At 36.1% G+C, this 23,773-nt stretch overlaps 1 protein-coding gene across 1 annotated transcript in view; it reads right to left on the bottom strand.

The window, feature by feature from the left end:
• LOC104863189 (retinal dehydrogenase 1-like) overlaps positions 1–23,773 on the bottom strand; it is a 44,125-nt gene that overhangs the window by 7,835 nt on the left and 12,517 nt on the right. Inside the window, exons 2-10 of the mRNA XM_010625532.3 lie at positions 21,556–21,660; positions 16,639–16,779; positions 14,383–14,512; positions 12,434–12,495; positions 9,993–10,121; positions 7,873–7,986; positions 6,088–6,190; positions 4,341–4,525; positions 427–591 (exon numbers count right to left, since the gene is read on the bottom strand). Of these exons, the coding sequence (XP_010623834.1) occupies positions 427–591; positions 4,341–4,525; positions 6,088–6,190; positions 7,873–7,986; positions 9,993–10,121; positions 12,434–12,495; positions 14,383–14,512; positions 16,639–16,779; positions 21,556–21,660 (1,134 nt within the window). The remainder of the gene's footprint in view (positions 1–426; positions 592–4,340; positions 4,526–6,087; positions 6,191–7,872; positions 7,987–9,992; positions 10,122–12,433; positions 12,496–14,382; positions 14,513–16,638; positions 16,780–21,555; positions 21,661–23,773) is intronic.

Here is a 23,773-nt window from a genome sequence, read left to right as displayed (position 1 = left end):
AAATTCTCATTGGATCAAAGTAGGGTACAGTAAATAAATAAAACTTTATTTTCTAGATGTTAGAAGTAAGCTTCTAAGAATTTATAATTGCACATCGAATGCAAAAATTATAATTCAGTAGAGGACTGAATTGAAGTGCGAATAAGTTTGCTACCCCTGCTTTTTTGTGGGCTCCTGCTGATAGGAGAATTGTTTTCCATCCTTTCACTTTCAGTCTATGGGCTTCTTTTTGCACTAGGTGTGTTTCTTGTATACAACATATGGTTGCATTTTGCTATATAACTTAAGCCTTCATCAGTAGCAGAAACAAAGGATAAAATTTGCCGAGAAAGGTGTTCAAGAGCTGATAATGTTAAGTGGGCAGGTAGTACACATGCATTCAGAGAAGACAGGGAAACGGGCAACAGACGGGGATGAAGCCTTTACCTCCTCTTTGGCGATGCGCATCTCATCTGTCACATTGGAGAAAACTGTGGGCTGGATGAAGTAGCCTTTCTTCCCCCAGGGGCCTCCGCCCAGTTCCAGTTTGGCCCCTTGTTTCTTCCCACTCTCAATGAGGTCAAGTATTTTATTGTGCTGCTCCTTGTCAATCTGTTTCAAAAATATCATATGAAAAGGAGTAAATACCAACTAGCAACTTACAAAGGGACATCATTGCTGGGTCTACTGATGAGGTCTAAATATTCTAGGACACTGCTATTGAATTTAATATTGACCCCAAACAGCTGACAGAAGTCCAGAATCACTTTGGGGGTGCATTTATTTCTAATACATTTTCTGGAGAGAAATTTCGATGATATTTATGCTCAGTATCTACAGTTCTGTAAGTAAAACATATTGACACTATGACAATATATGAACCCTTCACATAAATGTCATGTATTCACTCTGGATGAAAAGTTAGTTTAGGATATTACACACTTACTGGGATACTGTAGTCCTAACTGAAATAAAGGGAGAGAAAGCAGAAAAGAGAGTTTGACTTTGATTTAATTAGACATGGCAGCTGGGAAGCTGATGCTATTTCATTTTAAGAAGACTCCTACACTGCATGTGTTTGGATCTTCTGAGTCCTGATTGGTTCTCTCCGGCCTGGTCCATGCCCTTACAGACCACATTCTGACCATAGCCTGGGCTCCTCCCCAGCTCTGGTCTGTAGGTTGGATTTGATTTCTGGTCAGCCCAGGTGTCATTTCCCTGCTTTGTTAAATGGGTCACACGTAAGTGTATGAAAAGTATTACAGAATTGAATATTAAAAATAATAACACATCTAAAAGGACGAAAAGAATCCAGAGTTCTGATCGCGAATACAAGTGCACATACCTCTCCCCCATGCGTGGGAGGAGATGGCTGCTATCTCAGTTTGCATATTTACAGTTGAATGACTGAGTGACTCTTGGTCTCACATCTCTGGTAAAGATGGCCTATCACACGTGTGGTGGGGCTAAGGATTAAAAGCAAGAGATCCAGAACAACAATTTGACCTGTTTTATATTACGGTAAATACAAACTTTCTTCAAAAAGTTTTGAATTAACCAAGGATACACTTGGCTTTCATTATGAACTGCAGACACTGTTCAGTAATGCAGCATGCATCAGGGGCTCTTTACTATGAGATGGATCATAGGCTCACAGGCTGGTCTACGAAATGTAACAGGTCATGACATAGTTGAAATCATCTCAGAGTTTATAGTTTAGTTGGCTTGAATGTGTAAATTCTTAGATTCCTTAAGTTTGATGGATTGAAAAAAATAAATTGAAAAGAGAGATAGGCATATCCCCCAAATTATTTGGAAACTACACACAAAGGCAATGGGAGTAGATATATAAAGTCAATAACATACATATACATCATACACACAGATAGGCACACATACATATATACATAATTGTCACAAAAGTATAAATAGAGGCACATCATTTTCATTTACCTAATATATACTTGAAGCAAGCACTCTGGTAAATGCATTACAAACGATCTCATTTCAGTGCACAGTGATCCCTTCTTCCATTTGTAGATGAGGAAACAGGATGTGAGTAAACTTCTATAGATATATTTTTTTCTCCAACAGTGAAATACTTTAAGATTGTAAATCTTCAAAATTAGAAAAAAAAACAACATTCTTTTAAAAATTATTTACCTTATGGAACTATTTTGGCAATTAATTTCTGTATAATTATTTTGTTGTGATAATACATGAAGAAGATTCTATAACTCTGTTTGAAAAAAATCTCAGTTCCCTCAACCACCAGAGAATGAGGCACTAAGCTAAAGATTAATGAGTGAGAGCTTCTTTTCTACAAGAATTTTCTTAAAACAGATGAAAAAAGTTAAGGGTGCTAGTTCCAGGGGCTTCTCAGTTCTTTGTGTCTTAAAGTTCCAATATACTCATTTGTTGTACTTATTCAGTGCAACTTGTGATAATACCGTATACATGGACTGAGATTAAAGTTTTATATTCATCACTGGGTTACCTATTTTAGAACCTTATCATTAATCTCTTCTTAAAAATAATGAGGTATTCCTCTAATTTTTTGGATGATATTGGAATTGTGCAAACTTATTAGTGGAGGAAAGTATTGCCCAACCAATATTATATAAATATATTAATATTTAATATTAATTATGTTAGGTATTTTTCTCTTTTCTCTTTCTATCCGTCAATTAATAGAAACATTCTTTATTTTTATAGGTAAATAGGCAGACAGATAGATATTTAGAGAAAAAAACACAACAATAAAAATTAAATATTTTTTGGTATCCATTTGAGGATTCCAGGGTGGTAGTTCACTAGTTCCCTGCCTGCCTGGCAAGCACAAAGTCCTGAGTTTGATTCCTACTACCAGAAAAAAAAATAGGTGCAAATTCCCTATGATGAGTGTTATCATTATATATTCTTAAAATATACCAATAAATGTTGTGCTGTAAAAAACAAAAATAAACATAAAATTTGAAACTACTCATATGTGCTCATTAAAGTCACAAAGTAATATAAAATATATTTCAATTAAAGCAAATTATAGCTTTGCCAGTTATTTTAGGGTATCAAGCTGTCAATAGTTGACATTAAGTAAGTGCTAAGAGTTTGCTCCTTGAATACTTAGGAAGAACCAGAAAATCCAAGATGGTTTTCTAAGTTGCCTAGAAGGTAAACTATGAGATCAAAGATCCTGTCTTCCTTGTTCTTTTAGGCACTGCTTTGTATTTATCTCAGTGCTCCTCAGGGTTTAGTTGATAGCAGTGTTCACAAAATTTTGAATAATTGATTAGTTTTGCTTAGTCAACTGGCCAAGAATAGTTTGGCTTTAAATCAATAGCTTGGAACAGTATGTAATATTTAGAATGAAAGAATGAAGTCTCCAATCTTTTTTTTTTTTTTTTTTTTTTTTTGTACCGGGGATTGAACTCGGGTCCTTGCGCTTGCAAGGCAGGCCACCGGAAGCCTCCAATCTTACTGTGCAGTCTTTAGAGCAAAATCAATCAATAGTAGCCCTTTTGGCATCCTGGGCCAGTTAATTCTTTTTTGGTGGGGGGCTCTCTCATATATTGTAAGGTGTCTTTAGCAGCAATGCTGGTCTCTACTCAGTAAATGCAAGTAGAACCATGCCTTCCTACCAACTATGACAAGTTAAAATAGCTCTAGACATGGCCAAAAGTTCCCTAGGGAGGAGGACAAAATTTCCCCTAGTTGAGGATTACTACTCTAGAAAAGGGCACCAAAGGGACAGAGAAAACTCAGAATCAAGATTCAAGATCTTAAATAACAGGTGACAAACAAAGAACTTTACAAGACAGTCTGATACTCTTATTGACTATGCTTCTAAGTGAACAAGAAAACAAAAGAATGCAGGGGTATGATTGGGATGTCTGGAAATAAGAATCTTCAAGGACGCCTGCGTGACCATTAGAAGATAAGTGCAACTGAGAAATGTGAAGAGAATTAAAGGGTGTTCTTGCTGTCTGTGTCTGTGCAATGGCACCTGAGATGAAGGACTGATTTTGAGGGAGAAATGATAGACTGTATAGGAACTTCCAAGTGGGCAAAGAATTGTCCACAGTGATAAGATGTGGTCGAAGAAAGCAAGAAATTAATAGTTTGTCAATATTCTCCATTTTTAATACCCAGCATATCTCTTAAACTGTTTCTAGACATGAAAAATCAGCAACAAAAAACAAGAATGATTTCTTTCACCATTGATAATTAGATTTTTAAATCACCAACTTGGTATAGTACTGTGACATAGGAAGTTGCGAAAAATGAGAAGAAATTTTACTGAGTCAAAAAATGATACTTAATTCCTGTCCCCTGGAATGCTGTTCTTCCTGTTGTGTACTCACCTGAGGGCCATGATTTACACCTGGGGTCAGAGGGTTTCCAAGAACGTATTTCTTCGCCCGCTCAACACTCCTTTGAACAAACTCATCATAAATCGTTTCTTCCACAAAAAGCCTGGATGCAGCTACACAGCATTGGCCCTGGTGGAAGAATAGGCCTACATGGGCAGATTCTACAGCAGTGTCCACTGCAAAAGATCACATTAAAAAATAAATACTATGTAATGAGTGCAGAATTTATATATAGCTCTCAAGGCAATATGGTGGTATAAAAAAATGATGTCTGGTAGTCAAACATGGGCTCTGTAATTTCAATCTCTTAAAATCCAGATGATAAATTTATCTTTGTGATCCTTCATTTATTACAAAAATAATACCAATAAATAGTTGAATATGGAAATGGTGGTTATTATCATAACTTTAATATGGATGCAACTAAGAATATGGATTTTATCCCGATTAAATAGCATTACAATAATTTGTATAAATATTTCCACTTATAAATTGATCCCTGTGAATATTTCTTTAAGACATTAGGTTGTAAATAGATAAGAAAGAAAATCTAAAATCTACATTGCTTTAAAGTAATTTTGAACCATTCATAAATGTCCTGATCAAAAAAGTATTGATCCTTCTCAAAAACAACAACAGTAAAAAGCCTCAACAAAAGCCACTCATAGAATCACTTACCCTACCTCATACTCTTATTTTAGGAAAAATATTTTCAAAACCTATCTGAAACCACATTATTTCATATATGCCTATAATCACATATATTTAGGTGGCAGATTCTGCCTAGGTTATTTCATTAGTGTATCTTTAAGATGAATATAACTGTACTGTATGCCTAAAACGTATCAATAAACTCAATGAGAAAAAAGATCAAAAGTTTTTGCATTTTAATTTTCTAAATTCTAAAAATTCAATTCAACGTTGGAGCAATTGAATGTGAACTAAGCTTACAAGTTTGTTTTATAGGAAGCAGTTGACTGACAGGCCTGGAGTATTGGGAATATGGTCATGTTTTAGAATGTTTTACAACACAGTGCATTCTAAAAATTACAATTAAGATCATAAAAGCCAGTTCACGAACCATTTGTTCATACAATAATGCAAGAGTTTAAGAAAGAATTGGAAGAATTCCTCAACACCTACTCCTGCTAATTAACTCTATTTATGAGTAAACAGTAGATTCTATTTGGTAATATAATCAGAATGAACCTTGAACATTATATAGTAGAGTCACATCATAATTGCAGGACTTCAGTATGTAAATTGAACTATCCTTGATGGAGGGAGAGAAGAAACTTTTTAAGTTTAAATTTCTCTGACCGTCTCAATTAATGAGTATGACCCAGAGTAAAGGGAGGCAACAAAGGCAAAAGTGCTGTCTCCTTAGTTGCTTTGGGTCCAAGATATCTGAGGTATCTCATTACACTCAGCACAGCGCAAATAACTGAACATGTAAAATTATTTAAAAAATACATCCTGCCTAACTCCTAAATTCAAAACATTTGTATTATTCAATGCTCAGTGGAGGAAGCAGAAATCTATTCCAAACCTGGAAGCATGTCTGTGATTAACTGATCTATGTGTTCTAATTTGAAAAATCTTCAGGAGTAATTCTGGACTCAGATGAGTTCCCCACGTTACGAGGCAAACCTGTTTGTGGGATCGAAGTTCCCTGCACGGCGTTCTCAGACACCAGGCGGGATGAAGGTGCAGAGACAGCAAAGGCAGCTGTACTCACGGTCAGCATCAGCAAACACGATGCAAGGGCTCTTCCCCCCCAGCTCCAGGGTGACCCTCTTCAGATTGCTCTTCCCGGCAGCTTCTTTAATTATTTTGCCAACCTGAAATGGAGCGTTGCGAAGGAGGAGACTCACTATGTGTTCACGAAGACAGGTTTAACATTTTAAATTTGTATGATGTTTGTGGCATCATTAGACTTCATTTGGAAGAAACACCATGGCATTTTTCCACAATTAGCACCTGGAAATTTTAAAAGGTTCACCAAGCAAGTATGCAGACACACAGATAAATCAGAAAAATATTCAGGAGCAACCCAGCAGAGGTACAGAATATGCCAAGGGTCTTGATGTGTAAATAGGAGGTTACTTTTCATGTTCATCAGATCATCTTGTGATTGATCAGATGCATCACGACCCAGGCTGAAGTTACTTATTTGGGGTTTCATCCATCCCTCTTCTCACATTCATAGAACTCTGTCCAGCCGACTGCCATATTCTCCACATCTGAAGCCTCACCTTTTTCTATACCCATCCCCTGGATTACACCCAAGTCCTGCGCTTACTGGGATTCAGCTGAGATGTTTAACTCCTCCTAGAATCCTTTTTTGATGACTCTGGGTGGACATAAGCTTTTGTTTTGGGTTTGGTTGTTTTTTTTTTTTTTTTTTTGGTCTCTCAATGAACCATGTGAAGACTCTTTCAGAGTTGGAGTCAAACTGTAGCATTTGCATCAAGTTGCTAAGGAGATTGTCCACTCTGGTAGCCATGACAAAGTCCTATCACTGGATACCTGTCCTCAGCAGTGGTTATCATGGTGGTTTCATTTAACTATTCTGTATCTCTCCCTTCTCGTTCTGTGATGTTACTTCAATTAGCTGGGCTCCTACTGTTCTGGTTTCTTCTTGAATGCTACTTGTCTCTCCTCACAGAGAATTGTTTCCATTTGTTTTTCTTCTTTGTGGATCATGTCCCATCAAGATTATTCGCTATATTTGTTTTGTTTTTAAAAGTAGAAATCCTATTTATTTTTATTGACACCTTTATCCACTAAAAAGATCTTTGCCTTTCTCTTTTGTATGATAATTTTGTTTTGCTTCTTTTATTACTTGAATTTCTTTTCCTAATCTGTGTGAGATTTTAATAAAAAATTCCTGTAGCTACTAAACAAAAAGATTTATTGTATATTTATATCTCATGCAGTTGCTGAAGTAACTGGTGCCATACCTTACAGAACAGAATATTAGTGAATCTGCTGAAAAAGTTTCATGGGCCTCAATTTCCCACAAGTAGATTAATAAAGCTAAGCTAAGTGTAGACATGTATTAGAGAAACCTTGTCAGAAATGTCTGTTATAGTCTATTTTCTTTTCACAACATATTTCATGGGAACTTTTTTAAGAGTGAATTTTCATTTAAGATGATTAAGATTTTTTTTCTTTTTCCATTAAGCTCTGCAATTTCAGATTTAACAAGAATACTTAACATTTCCTATCATAAACGGCATAAATCATGTGACACATACCCTATGGCCCTATTTCTCATAAGAGAAGTTAATGAACACATTCAGAAGAGTTCAGTCCTTTGAGGATTGTGACCATATTTCATTTTATCTAAACTACAACTGCTTATGTTATATAAACAAATTTGAAGCTAGAATAAAGAACAAATTATTAAAATGATCTTCTGTTTTAAGGAAGTGTTGGCTTCAAAATAGTTACATAAACAGCCTTTGTCTAGTTAGAGACGTGGCCATCTTTAGCGGCCAGGCTGAATAAGTAGCATTACCTCTGTCGATCCTGTGAAGGCCACTTTGTCAATGTCCATGTGTGAGGAGATGGCTGCCCCTGCAGTGGGCCCATAGCCAGGGACGATATTCACCACTCCAGGAGGAAAACCTGCCTAACAGGATAAAAAGCAAAATAGTTACAACAGAACTTAGAATTTTGCAAGAAAGGAGAGTATAAAATAGTGATTCTTCTTTCAGGTAATCTTGTGAGTTGCTCTAACAAGAAAAATTCACCTCAGCAACTTAATTCTTTATTCCTTCTTATTATTATTTCATTTCTTATCCAACATAAAATAACCCAATGAGGGTAATATTGTGCTATGCTTTCTTCCCAGGGTAAGTATTTAGTTTATGGATCATTGCTCCAATGAGGGATGTCTCAAATTTCGTTATAGTAACTCAAGAAGATAGTATACTTAAACGTGTTTGGTAAAGTATTTACACAGAAGGAAAGTAATGTGTTTGTTATCTCCATCAGCAGAAATAAAAAGCTAGAGGACTTCACATTTTTAGTTCTCTGGGGTTGATGGCTTAAGTCTTAGGAGCTGGGGTGCAAGCCCTCAGTGACATTCTTTAATCAGTAAAATGTTAGGTCAGCAAGGTCATCCTGTTCAGGGTGAAGCTTCACAAACTGATATAACCCCCATTAAAGGATTCATGTAGGAGGTAAGGTTGCAACTGGGTTGAGCATGTTAAACTTTCATGCATTTGCATCAGATTGTTTCATTTTCACATTTCTTTGTCTCTTTTTAATTTGAAATGAAGAGTACTTTTTAAGGTATGGGAGTAAATTTCCTGAATTTTAAATTTCTAGTGACTAACAGTTGTTTAACTTTTGGTAAAATATGAAGGACGAGAGTAATGAGTGATATATATATATATATATATATATATATATATATAGGATGGTTGATGAAAATGCTTCATGTACTCTTTGCTACCTTTGCAAAAGAAAATGGAGAAAATTAAATAGAAAAGTACATATAAAAATATCCATTCATGGGAATATGCTTAGAAATATGGCACACATATATGTATTACATATAGTATTACATACAAATATATTGGCACAATGAACCTAGCCTTCAGAAATTAAAAATAAAATGTGTTTAAATTTAAACAAACTTATAGAAACCACTGGGCCATAGTAACCCAGCATAGTTACAAACTAGCATAGTATTCTAGCATTGAAAGGATGCATTTTTTCACCATGAATTTGTGTTCGTGGGTTGGACAAGAGCAAGAAGATAATGGTCACCAGGTGACTGACTCTAAGCCTCTGATCTGGCTTCTGGTCTGCATTTAAGGGAGACCTGTGTGCACTGTCTAATAAAAATCCAGCGAGCAGCCCTTCTCAGGGCATCCTGACCACTGGATGGAGGCTTTGAGGAGAATGCAGCTGACAGTTACAGGGAACAAGGAAGAAGATATTGCCAGAACCTCTACCCTTGGTCCTAGACTCCTACGAGCCACGACAGCACAAGGCGAATTAAAACATAGGCAGGAAACCATATTTGGAGCGAAGCTGAGTCTTGGGGTATGATCAGTGCTGCTGATTGCAGGAAAGACAAAGACTCCCATTATTTATGGAATACAATTGTGGGAAGGAAGAGGGAGTTCGGTACTCTTTGAAGGCATCTAATAAAATACTACCTAATACCTGGCATGGGCTGTTAGAAAGTGAACATAGCTTATCTTGCCGGATAGAGCACACAGGTACTGGGACTGGGTACAAAAAGCAAGCAACCGATCAGGTCAGTGAGAAGCTGTAATTCAGGGGAAAGGATTTTAATTGGAGTCATGCTGACCTCAGGTGCACATAACTCAGCAGAGTCGCTACTTCACAGACCAGGGCCTATGCTTCAGGGACAGTTAGAGCAAAGGAGAGCTACTAGCCCAACTATACTACAGGACATACCCATTTGAGTTACATATGGCTTTGGTCTGACTCCTGATATAAAACAATGTAGTCAAATTAAGATGGGCAAGAATCATGTGGCAGTCGTAGCTGGCCAGTTGCAGTCAAGAGTATCAGCTACAGAGAGTAGTGCTAAATGAGGGCTTACAATTACGGGTGGGGCTCTTGCATTCTTGTGTATGCTTTGACCAGAAAGCTCACCTCTATAATTAACGATGCCACGTGAAGAGCAGTGAGGGGAGTTTGCTCTGCTGGTTTGAGAATCACTGTGTTTCCACAGCTGAGAGCTGACCCTATCTTCCACACCAGGAGGATCAACGGGAAGTTCCACTGGAAAACAACATTCCACCATGGAGTCTTTGTTTTGCTCAAAGGCATCCTTACTAATATAACTTCAACATTATAAACATTCCCCTTCCCTGTAGTTGTTAAACACTTCAGTGTCTTTTTAGTCTGCCTTGTGAAGTATTTCAACTATGTTTAGACAGTATCTTCTTGGCTTAAAATTAAACCTTCAAAAATCTTACTTTAAAATGCCATCTTCTCATAGAGATTTGAAGTGTCAGAGGCTCTTCTTTAAAGGCACAATTTATTTATTCTATACAATGTTCAAATTTTTCTATTTCACTTAAATTTAAAAGAACAACTCTCACTGAAAATATTAACAGCATGCCTCACAGAGCTAGAGAAAATAATCCAAAAATTCATATGGAACCAAACCTGGGCAGCAAGAGTAAAGCAGAAGCCATCACAGTCCTGTGATGCTTCAAGTTATATTACAAAGCCACAGTGATTAAAAAAAAAAGCATGATATTAACATGCAAACAAAAATGTGTATCAGTGAAACAAAATAGATCATTCAGAGACAACCCAAGGCACATTAAAGTATCAATCGATTTTTGACAAAGGGGTCAAAAACACATGCTGGAGGAAAGACAGCTGCTTTAATAAATGATCTTGGGAAAACTGAATCTACACATGCAGAAGATTGAAGCTAGAACCATATCTCTCATCCTGTACTAAACTAAAATCAAAATAGATCACTAAATATTAAGACAAACACTTAAACTGTTGAAAAATAAAATGGGTAAAACTCTTGAAGGCATAATCACTGACAAGGACTTTCTGAACAGAAATACCAACTGCAGAAGAAATAGGATCAGGAATCAAAAAATAGGATTATAGCAAATTAAAAATTTCTTCACAGCAAAGGAAACAACCAACAGAGTGAAAAGACAACTTACAGAATGGGAAAAATATTTTGCAATTTACTTCTCAGAAGACTAATCTCGGAATATATAAATAACTAAAAAAATTAGAGCCCCCCCCAAATAAAACACCCACTGAAAATTGGGCCACTGAAATGTATAGACATTTCTCAGAAGTACAAATGACCGATAAATACATGAAAAAATATTTAACAACTCTGGCCATTAGAGAAAGGCAAAATGGTTAAAAGAACACTAAGATTCCAAATTACTCCAGAAGAATGGCTGTGGTAGAGAAATTAAATAGTAATAAATACTGGTGAGGCTGCAGGGAAAATTGGGTCCCTGTACATGGTTGGTGGGAAAGTAAATTAGAATAACCATTACTGAAATCAGGATGGAGATTCTTCAAACAACTAAAAATAGAAATTCTATTTGGCTCAACTACTCCCCTTCAAAGCATCCCCTGAAAGAGTTAAAGACATCATATTAAAGTGATAATGCACTCCCATGTTCATAACAGCTCAATTCAAAATATATAAATCATAGAAGTGGTCTATCTGTACATTAACAGATGAATGAATAAAGAAAAGGTGGTATTTATATATAATAGAATACTACTCTGTCATAAAGAAGAATATATTTGAGTCATTTGTGGGAAAATAGAGGCACTTTGAGACCACAGCGTTAAGTGTAATAAATCAGACATAAACGTTTAAACATCTCATGGCTTCTCTTATATGAGAAACCCAAAATAGAAATAAAGACCAAAATAAAAGGTAGATTTTAGGAAATAATTAAATCTTGCAAACAGTATAGAGACCAAGAGATGAAGGTCAGTTGGGAGGGAGAGGAGGAGCAGGGGATAGCAAGAATTATGGTGTGTTATGTATGTGCATCCACTTACCACAAGAAAGTAAGCACTGTGGTCTGAAAACATGTACTAATAAAAAAATTAAAATGTCTTTCGGGAGTTGAGCACTTTCATTGCTTCTGTGTCTGTGATGAGAAGTGTCAGAGGAGAAAGAGTGGTGGAGTAGCCCGCCAAGCACATTCCCTGGACGGGCTGTCCCCTTGGAAGGGCAGCAGAGGAGCCCAGTCCTCTCTGTCACATCTTACAAAGCGCTGCTCTTAACGAGAGTGCATAATGCATGCTTTTGAAAACAACTCTTAGAGGAAAAGGTTGAGAGTCTTTTTGGTGCAGGACTATTGAAACACACTCAAGAGATACGTCAGGGTATAACTAGATTTCAGTATTTCCTAAATGATATCCCAGAAATACAATCACAGGAAGACTAATTTCAATAAGTCCTGCTTGTTGAAATTCACATCACATTTAACCAGTAAGTAAGCATCCATTTGTGATTGAGAAGTCTTTGTCCCCAAATTAAAGAGTTAGGTTTTCTTTCTTAATCATACAGGAGAGCAACTCACAGCAATGATTTGGCCACATACACCAATAGGTTCACGTCTTGTATAAGTGAAGAAGTCTCCATCTGGAAAAGAAAGCACACACCCAGCCCTATAGAGAACTGAGGTACTTGACATTTGCAGGATAGAGGTGTGTAATGGGTGAAAGAAAACAAGATGAAATAGTAATTTAAAAATGAAAAAGAGAGCCAGGGATTTAGCTCAGTGGTTCTGCCATGTGCTTCACAAGTGCAAGGTCCCAAGTTGGATCCCCGGTACCAAGAAAAGAAGAAGAATGCATACCTAAAACAACTTACAAAACAGAAATCTGAGGACTCAAATAGGAACTTGGAATCAGAGTAGCCATAAAACCGAGTTAAATAAAAGCAAAAATGTAAAATTAGGAAGGAACTGAAAGACAATTAATCCTGCTCTTCATCATCAAAGAGAGATGTTTTCCATTATTATTTTTATTCTCATAGTTTTATAGGAAAAGTAAGCTAAAGGAGGTAGGATCATATCTAGCTAAAAGAAGAACCATGTTCAAATGTATTTTCAGCAGCTCAAAGTGTTACCACTAATTCAATACTTTTGGAATAGTAATATAATTTTTGAAATAATAAAATTGAAACTTTAATAAATTTGAAACTGTCTTTCTAGAAGGAATAACACTATCAGCCTGCTCTAAAATATTGTTTTCCTTTTCTTACTAAACAAAAAGCAAGTTTGTTATTCTATGTAAAAAATGGCCAATGTAAATAGCAATGATTTTCTGTTCAGAGTTGACTGATTAATGTGTTTCAGAGTTTGATGTGATCATCTATCAGGATGCTCTTTGTATTTCAGTTTCTACAGGAGCCCCCTGACTGTCTCAGCAAGGCTTGGCTTTCTGAAGATCCACCTATACTTTAAATGGCTTTTACCATGTAATCTGAAGGCAAAGATAGTCACTAAAATATCCACATTTCTTGGAATCTCTGTGGTCTCGTTCTCGTGTCTTAACTTCCTACCACTTGTAACCTACTGAGTGCTCCAATTAGGTTAGAAATGCACACCAGGGGCCAGGAATTTAGCTCAGTGTTTCCACTGCCTGCCTCATAAATGCAAGGTCCCGAGTTTGATTCCTATTACCAAAAAACAGGAAAAAAGATATGCACATCAAGGCCAATCTTGGAAGTGTGTTTTATTGCTACATTTCTATGAGTTAAATTTCATCTTTAGTATTTCACCTATTCATACTTTTTCATATCAAATTTTTCATATTTCTATTTCTATGCACATTTATCACAGAAATAACACATGAATGCACATTTATATACACAAATTCTTACCTCAGGCTACAAGCATAGCCTCAGATTGTTTTGAAGCTATTTGAAACAAGTCAGTATGAATTAGTTTGTTTAATTATTCTGGCCTAACTGTACTGAGTTTGAACAGGCACAGATAACCGTAGCTGGCTCATACTGGAGCATGCAAAGAGGAGTAAATAATTACATTATGGAAAAGTTGTAATGTGATTATAGAAATGAAATGTAAAATAATTGATATCAGAGGTAAGCTTTGCTAAGTATGGGCCCTGAGAAAGCTGGCTCCAATCAGTAATTGTAGTCATAGAATGTTCCTACTTTAACAGTTTCTAAAATATTCATGTCATTATTTTCGGCCTGATTTTGCTGAAACAACTTTAAAGACCATTTGTTGAATCTTCATAGAATTTCTGAGTTTAAAACTGTGTTGGCTTGGGGCCGGGGATTTAGCTCAGCGGTTTGGTGGCCTGCTTTGCAAGCTCAAGGACCTGAGTTCAATCCCGGGTACAAGAAAAAAAAAAAAAAAAAACTGTTGGTTTAAGATCAAGGAAAAATAATTTTGCTTTGTTTGGCTGGCTTCTTCAAGAGGGAGAATTTGAAACTGTTCAGCTCTACAGTAACTGCCACTTACCTGACTCACTCCAGAGGTCTCCCAATGCTCCTTACCTATAGGTATGGTGCGGCCCTGGATCTTGTCAGCCCAGCCTGCAAAGTAGCGTAATCCATTTATAGAGAGTTCCATTTCCATCAGATATGTACTAGAAAATACTTTCCCAGCATTTATCACCTCCATTGTCTGAAAAACAAATTGATCTCAAAATTTAATGTTCCACAAAAATTTTAGATTAAAATATCTACAGCCAAAGATTTTGTTTCCATTAACTTTCATTTTCTCATATTGATTCCATTCCCTTCTTTCCTCTCCACTACCCCTCATGCTTCCTCTTCCTTTTTGTCCCTTTTCTTCCTATTTCACATTATCTATTATACCTTTTAGTCCATAATTACATTTTCAGTTTTTCACACTACAGAAACTATTCGGTACTTTCACATGTGTGTCCTATTTATATCACTTAAAAGGTTCGCCTCAGTGTGCATCCATTGAGCTATAAATGTCTAATTTATCATTTTTATGGCTAAGTAGTATTCCATCTTATATTAAAAATTTTTCTTTATGCAGTCTCCAGCTGATGGACAATTGAGCTACTCCCAAGTTTTAGCTATTACAATTTAGCTATTAAGTTTTAGCACTGCTATGAACATGGGTGCACATATATCACTGTGGTATGATTCTTTTTTTTTTCTTTTTATTGAGTTTATTGGTACAATCTGGGTCTACAATACACTTACATTCATTACTGGGGTCCTGTACTGTCACATGACAGGTCTTTTTCCCCTGTCCCTGCCCTCCCTTCACCCCACCTCCCCTCCCCATTTACAAATGCTTTATTTCCATTTTTTCATTTTCTCATATTTTTTCTTTTCCCTTGTTCCCTTTCCCCTACCCTTCCCACTTTCCCTACACCTTTACCCCTTTTCTTCCTATTTCACACTATTGATTATCCCACTAGGATCTTGTGTGCTATTCTTTTAATTCTCTAGGGAAGACACCCAGCACTGGAATAGTTGGATCAAATGGAACTAGATAGAGAGGGAAGAAGGGGTTGAAGGGAAGGCAGGGGATGGAGGAAAATAAGAACCAAGATCGATTACGTAAAGATACAAATGTCCAACGATGAATGTCATATTTTATGTATTAATGAACCAATAAAATTATTAAAAGTCAATAAAAAAGAAGGAATCCAAAGGGTCCGCCCAGGAAGAGGAAGACTGCTGGAGTGATTTATCAGAGAAGGAAGAGAATTACTGGCAAAGGATCTGAACTGATGAGCTCATGTATGTCTCTATCTCTATGCTAAGAAAATAATAAATATTAGCAAGTAAATATATATATATCTCTCTCTATATATATAGAGAGAGATATATATATATTTCCAAGATGTTGAGTATGCACTAGAGAATTTTGAACACAGAAGAAATTTTAAATTATCTTGACTAATTTTCTTTCCAAACCAGAGAGACTCAAGAAGAGCTAAAATAACATGTACATACGGTCATACGCATGACCTAAGTAAAATGGGTCAGAGCTTCCAGCTGCTAAAACCGAGTGCTCTTTCTGTCCCATCCTGAGTGTTCTCTGCTAATCAACATTTGAGAAGTTGGTCACAATTTGATATATCCTGCTGGTGAGAGCAGTATGGAGTCTGCTTGATCAAATCAGGGTGGTAACAAAGAGTTCATGATGGGGACAATTTAGTGTTGGTGATTTTTAATGTTTCAATAATCATTGTTGGCACTCTGGGGGCCAAGGAAGGAGAATTACTGAAAGTTTGAGGCTCACGTGTACTACATAGTGAATTCGATAGCAACAACACCCTGTCACAAAAAAAATCACTTTTAATTTTGGATTCCATATGAATATAACCAATCTATTTTCGTAAGCAAAACATCTGGGTCTTTCATTTATGAATTTTCTTCTGCAGAATTTTCAATTATGGAACTGAGAAGAAATAAGATTTACTTTAGTGATATTTTGGGTACCTTCAACAAAGTCAGGTGAGAATTCCAGTAAGAGTTCAAGGTCAAGTAACTTGAGAAACTTAGTACAATATTCTAGAAGATTCAGAGCATGTTACCTTGTGGAGGGCTTGTGTGCTACTATGTTTAAAGCTTGTTAACATTCTAAAGTGTGAAATTTCTTCAATTTGGCTCAACTGAGGACTTGTCAAAACCTATACTGTTAGCAGGAAATAGTCTTTTCCTTTGTTCATAGAGTGCATGTAGCTCTCACTAAAACCAACCAAGTTGCCAATTCAAACAGCTAATGCCTTGGATCTATGCATCCGGGTTCCTTATACTCACTGCCAGCAGCAGTCGATCTCTTTCAATTAAGTCAGCCAGCTTGTACAGGAGGCGTCCCCTCTCTGAAGCATCCATAGTACGCCATGGAGAGCCGATCTGAAAGGCCTGTCTTGCGGCCTTCACTGCTTTGTCAACATCTGCCTGTAAGTCGGAGGGAATGCAAATCAATATGCTCAACACGTGGGCAGAGCAAATCCAATGGGAATAACCCCTTAAAACAGACTGTGGCTACTCATGAACAGATGCTGTGTCTCCATTAGCTCTAAGTTTAGCACATTCTACATATTCAACCCCAGTAGGTAGGACTGACACTTGCTGATATTCTTTAGATCGGTGAGCTCCTCACACCTGACACGGGCTTGATTTCCTAGATTACAAATGTTAACAACATTTCAGTAGTTTACTAATATCTGAGATTTTGGGTAATATTCTAACAACTTTACGTGTGTTAACTCAGTTGATTCTTAACAATCTCATGGGACCAATATGTTCTCCATTTACCAGAAGAAACACAGAAGAAGAGAGAAAATTTGCTCAAGGTCAGGAATTAAAAGTAGATGAACTGAGTTTGAATGGATCCCTTGCTCTTCACCATACTTTCTACTCTTGTAATTTGCCTCTTGGCCTGCACTCAAGTTGCCTTCTTTCATGATGTTCTCTGTTGTGTTTTTCTAAACCATTTATGCTCCAGTTCTTTCCTAATCATCCTTGGTTATTCCATTCCCTAATGGATTCTTGGGCAGACCTTTTCTCAAGTCCCACAAAATATACCTATAATAAATATAACCACTTTTATATGACTGCTTCATGTGTTTGTTTCCCTGCGAATCAACTGCAAATAAATTAAATTCCAACTTCCCACTTTTCATATTTTAGGCATAGGACTGACTTCTGTCAGTCTACTGACTACTGGAACTCCACACCACGGGCTAGTAGGCTCCAACTTTTTTCAGAAGATGTAATTCTCTTTGAAAATTAGGATGAGCAGGAGGAAATGACTCTCTCTTTTTATGTTCCACACAAGTAAGATGAATCTAATTTAACAATAAAGCTTCCTTCTTGAAGAATCCTGCACCGCAAAGTAATTTGTCCCCGCCTTAAGGTGCTTTGCACTAAGACTTTAACTTACAAATCTGAAAATTAAAGTGCAGAAAAATGAAAAAAGTTTTCAGTACAGATGGTCCTTGATTTTTGATAAGGTTGCATCCCCACAAACACATGATAAATTGCAAATACTGTAAGTCAAACATGTATTTCATATTCTTGATCTAATGAAAGTCATGGTTTAGCCTCACCTGCCTCAGATGTGCTCAGAATGCTTAAAGATTATTTTATAGTAAAACATTGGATGTCTCACTTAGTTTGTTAATGCCGTGTCGTATTGGCAGTGTACAAATAGACCGTGTAGCTGGCTGGGAGCTGTGGTTTGCTGTTGGCGCTCAGCACTGAAGGAGAATATTGTTCTGCTTAGTAGTGCTGGCCTGGTGGGGGAATCAAAATTTTAAATTCCAAGTATGGTTTCTACTGAATGTGTATTGCACTTGCATCTTACTAAAGTTAAAAATTGGAAGTTGACCTTTGTAAATTGTGGATCATCTGTATTTATAACCAAACTAAGGTTATTTGGAACAAGAGATTTTTTGGAGGTATAATCTGGTCTAAATAAGTAATGTAAACTACAAGCAAATATTCTTCACAGTAATTCATCACACGAGTGTATCTCACTATAAAAAACTATAAAACTTAGGAGAATGATGAATATATAATAAATATATATGGCTCTATTACTTGCCATACCTGACAAATGACTGTATATTTTGAGCATTGAATTAATCATATTGTTTATATTTGGACATTAAATTCTACCATTTTCCTATTAAATTCACTAAACACTGTTTAGGGAAAGAGACAGAGAAGCAAACCATAAGGACCTGAGTCGCCAGCATGATCTGTGAACACCACAGCTTATCAGCTACACGCAGCTCTGCGTTTAAACAGACCTGTGTGACGCAGCTTTCATTTCAGTCCTTCTGCTTGGTGTTCTGCCGCTGGTCTTAGCCAGACATGGGCTCTCAGAGGGGTCCTGGCCCCGCAAAGGGATACGGAGGAACTGGCTGCGAGACAAAGTACTCTGCACGTGAAAAACAGTTCCTTAGAGAATGCTGCTAAAAATAAAGAGAATACTGCTAAAAAATAATAAAATAAAAATTCTCGCCAGGGATCTAGCTCAGTGGTTCTGCCACCTGACTGGCAAGCGCAAGGACCTGAGTTCAACATCCGGTAGAAAAAAAAAAAAAAATCTTGTGCTTGTGTCTTGTGAATTTACATCTAATGGTAGTTAATTTGTAGGTCTGGGACAAGATAATGCAGATATATATTCAAATTCCTCCTTATTAGGTAACTTCTTTTTGCGGGGGGTTCCAGGGATCAAACTCAGGAGCTTGTGCCTGCGAGGCAGGTGGTGGAACCACTGAGCTAAATCCCCAGCTGTAGTTAGGTAATTTTTGAGGCATTCAGTGATCCCTATTGATCCATCCAGTCATCCATCCATTCATATAAAATTTTATACACAATCTGCCTATAGCATTTTTTATCAGCCTGCTAATAATAATCAGCAATTATGCTGTATTGTTTCAAGAATGGTGATAAGAAAATATATTTGTTCAGATTCAGTCTAGAAACCTCTTGGGTAGACTGAATTTCATAGTTCATGTCAGCAACATCACCAGGGCGAGTGGAATCTGCCCAGGAGGAATTGTGGACTCAGAGGGTCTACTCTCTTCTAACGTGAAATGCTTGATGATAGCTATTTGTTAAGAGCCTGCTAAATTCTGGGATATGGCACTGGGATGTGTTCTTTACAGCCCCAAGTTACCACAGTAAATTTCATGCACCTTGTTTCACAGGTGAGTAGACCCCATGAACATGAAACTCAGCAGAGTGGAACCCAAATATGATCTCAGATCTGACTCAAATCTAGTTCTTATAGCTCTGCCGAATTATTCTAATGATGTCTCCTTTGCAATGTCTCCTTTACTGCTCTCTGTATTATAATCTACATTTATTTTTTTTCTAGGCCTAAAATAGGCAGTTAATAAATGTTTCTAATTTGGTTAGCTATCTTTTGAACCTACTATGTTACCCTTATACAACTGTTACAAACATTATATCATAATTTTTTTTTTTTTTTGTACCAGGGATTGAACTCGGGTCCTTGTGCTTGCAAGGCAGGCCACCAAACTGCTGAGCTAAATCCCCAGCTATAAATGGTATTTTAACTGATTCCCTTATATAACAAATCTTTTATATTATTCACAGCTATTGGGTATAATACTTTGCTGTTTTTGTTGTTGATTGCTTGCTTGTTTCTTATTTCTTTTTTTTTTTTAATTTAAGATCCAGTATTTTTATTCCAGAACTGGCATTTTCTGAGATATATATATATTTTTTTTTTAATTAAACAGAAAACAATTTGGGGCATTAACTCAGATTTACTACCAGCAGTAACAGGATTGCCTATGACATTAAATTTTTTTTTTAAGTAAAGACCCACAACCTGAGTATGTTGACAGTTTGAAAGATGATAAGCTCTCAAATTCCTCCTAAGCACTGGTAAGGACAGACTGAACCCCTGGGCCACTCCCAGATCATACAGTTGCTTATTAAATTTATTCCCAGATGAAGAAAACAGGTATCAGATGAAGTTTTCTTTTATACTGGTCATAACCACTTTCCTTAATGGACATTTAGTTTTATACCCACCAATTATTTGTAAGTCATGTAGAAGCAGTATTCAGGATTAGTCACTGCAGCCTAAAAGAACCACTGGAGTGCAAACAATTCCCACCCACATCCGTGCCTTGTTCTGTAAACTTCCTTGGCTCTCAGCCTTCCTCCTTTCTTTTTGACACCACTGAGAGCCCATTGTTAGTTCCGTTCTACTCACATTAAATCCCTGTAGATTTGGGCTCATTATGTAAAGAGACAATTCCAGAATATTAGGTTTACTCTGACTTGGTAAATTATAAGATCCAGTACTTATATACTTTTAACACGGGGTTATAATCAGATACAGTGTTCTATAGCCACAGAGTAAAAATCAATTCCATCTGGCAAGATTTGAGGCTTGGAAGAAGTATAGAACCCAATAGTGACAGAGGCTTTATGTGCCTGGCACTTTTAAATATCTGATTATCAATACGATCCGTTTTTCTTTTTTTCCTGGTACCAAGGATTGAACTCAGGACCTTGCACTTGCCAGGCAGGTGCAGTGCCGCTGAGTTACAGCCACAGCCCAGCAATACAGTCTTCAGTAAAGTATTCAACTTTTTGTTCTGCTATTTTGTCATCATTTATAAATACAGCTAAAATAGTATCTTCTTAAGGTTTCTTAAGTATTACATTAATACAACACTTAGAAATAAGAATTGTCTCGAAATAATTTGACTAGAACACATCTATGCTTTTCACTAGTTATTCAACTTGTCATTTTAAAGTATTCATAAATACTAATTTAATGATTTTTAATAAAATAACTTGGCAATGTACTACATAAAATAGATTGTCTAAAAGTTATATATTAACTTTTAAAATTTCATCTAACAACCTAAAACAATGGTTTTATACAAATAACAGTTTTCTTTCCTCTTTCAAACGTGTGATTAATCCTGTGTTTCAGAATCTGTTTGTATACTAATCTACTACACATTATTTCACTGAAAAACAAGGAAACTATATGAAAATAAATAGCTACAATATCTCAGCCATCATCATTACCTGATGACCTTCATGAGCTAAGCCTGGACCAGGAGCCACGCGTTCAAGGCATTTACTGAATTTTCAGTGGGATTCGGAAGCTGAGAAGGGTGAGAAGCAGAGGAACCCGACATAAAACAGAGCTAGAATTCAATAACTCACCTTATCTCCTTCTTCTACCTCACAAATTATCTCTTCCGTTGCAGGATTAATAACAGGAAATTTCTTGCCACTCACTGAATCATGCCATTCATTGTTTATGAAGATCTGCAGGGATACAGATTAAGTATATTTAAAAGCATTTTAAAAATACCTGTTGGAAATTTTTACAGATTTAAGCTGAAGCATCACGTAATGCCTAAAAATTTTTCCCAACTAAAACATGTTTTTGTTGTAGCTGACATTTTACATACAAACACATACACACATATAAAGATGCATATTTGCACACTAAAATAAAGTGCTATTTTTTAAGTTTTGTGAAGGTACACAGTTTTTTCAATGCTTTAAAATACAGACTGTCAAAAATTTTTTAAAATGCTGTTTTCATAACAGCATCTCCTAATTTATTAGTCTTCAGAGGAGACCAGGTACAAGATTTCTTAATAATACCAAAGACATGCATGCAGAAAAATTAAATATTATTCTATGTGAACTATATCCAAACAGGAGGTTTAAAATCCATCAGTGTGTCATTTATAATATCTCAGCTTTAACTTTTGTATATCTGAATTTATATCTTACTAATTAACAAATTTGATGCTCATTTACCTTTTACTAAATAAAAGTAACTGACAAAACCAAATTAAAGAGCACTCTTTTATGATGAATAAGGCTATATTCCATTTCTGACAAATGCTAGAATATTTTCTTTCTTTTTATCCTTTTATTACTAATTTATTCATTTTCTAATTATTTTTTTATGAAGCAATCCTAAGTAACTATTGGGTAATATTTAATACAGCTTTTTGACAACATAAACCAGTTAATTTAATTTTGAATCACAGATATTTGATAAGTATTCTTCTAAAACAATGTTGCCTTATACATGGGGTTTTTAAATATATCTTAATTCAGATATCCATCCTTACTTGACATTTAAAGATAGGTATACATAGTTCAGTCCTGAATGTATCAAAACTCTGTTCTCCAAGGTTTACCTTAGTTGCTATGCTAATAGCAAGTCACTGAAAATTAAAAATTTCCCAGTGATGTCTATCAAAATTATATATTCTGCACATGAGTACACTATATTTGCGATTTGCTACAAAATCGGCTGGAGGACAAACCTTTGGCTGTTCACACCAATTCAGTTATTTATACAGCAAAACACCATCCTATAGTTGTTGAAGAATTCCAAAGAATGGTAGTGCCAGATAGAATTGATAGGAAAGTATGTACTTGTAAATAAATACTGGATTTAGTCCAAAACAGTTCTGATGAAGAGATTAGAAGTAGAAAGACAGACTTATTAGAGTATAAGGAATAGTATTATGCAAACCCTTGATTCACTGACAGTGTAACTGAGTACAGATGAAGTGCACAAAACTTGATATATTATCCTTCGAGAAGAATATGTTTTCATCTTATTTCAACTTGAAGGAAGATAAATTTCAAGACCTGACTGGGGCAGCACATATTAGAGTGAAACAGTGCACAAGCTTTCAGAAACACTTTGTAGAATCCCATAATTACTCTTAAAATGTATTTTGTTAATTATACATTAAGTTCATTGGTGCATTTTGTGAGTACAGTACAATGACACTCACCATTGGAAATTTCTGCCTGTACGTGATATATCTTGGTTTTGTTTTTTCCCCATTCCCCTGCTTGCCCTTCAACCTCTCTGCCCCTCCCTATTGACAAAGACTTTGTTTCCATTTTTTCCTTTTCTCCTATTTTGCTTTTCTCTGCTTTCTTTTCCTGTACCATCACTCCCCCTTCCTCTTTAGACCTTTTCTTCCTATTTCACATTAGCTAGTACACATTTTGGTCCTCATTTACACTTTCAGTTTCTCACACCAGAGACACTATTTGGCATTTACACATGTGTAACCTATTTATTTCACTTAAGAGTATGGTTGCAATGCATATCCATTTAGCTATAAATATTTCTAGTTTCTCATGTTTTATGGCTGAGTAGTAATCCACTTTATTAAAAAAAAACACATCTTCTTTATCCAGTCATCAGTTAATGGGCATTAGGACTGTTTCCAAGATTTAACTATTACAGATTGTCCTGCTATAAAATGGGTGAACGTAGATCACTGTGGTATGATTCTTTTAATATTTTTGGGAAGATACCCAGCATATGTGTTATGGTTTGTGTTCAGTGCAATCCCAGTTGAAATTCCAACAGTGTACTTCGCAGAGCTTGAGA

The sequence above is a fragment of the Fukomys damarensis genome, unplaced genomic scaffold, assembly GCF_012274545.1.
Source record: "Fukomys damarensis isolate Sample0158 unplaced genomic scaffold, DMR_v1.0_HiC HiC_scaffold_31, whole genome shotgun sequence".
NCBI lineage: Eukaryota > Metazoa > Chordata > Mammalia > Rodentia > Bathyergidae > Fukomys > Fukomys damarensis.
This window is presented reverse-complemented; position numbering and strand designations above follow the sequence as displayed.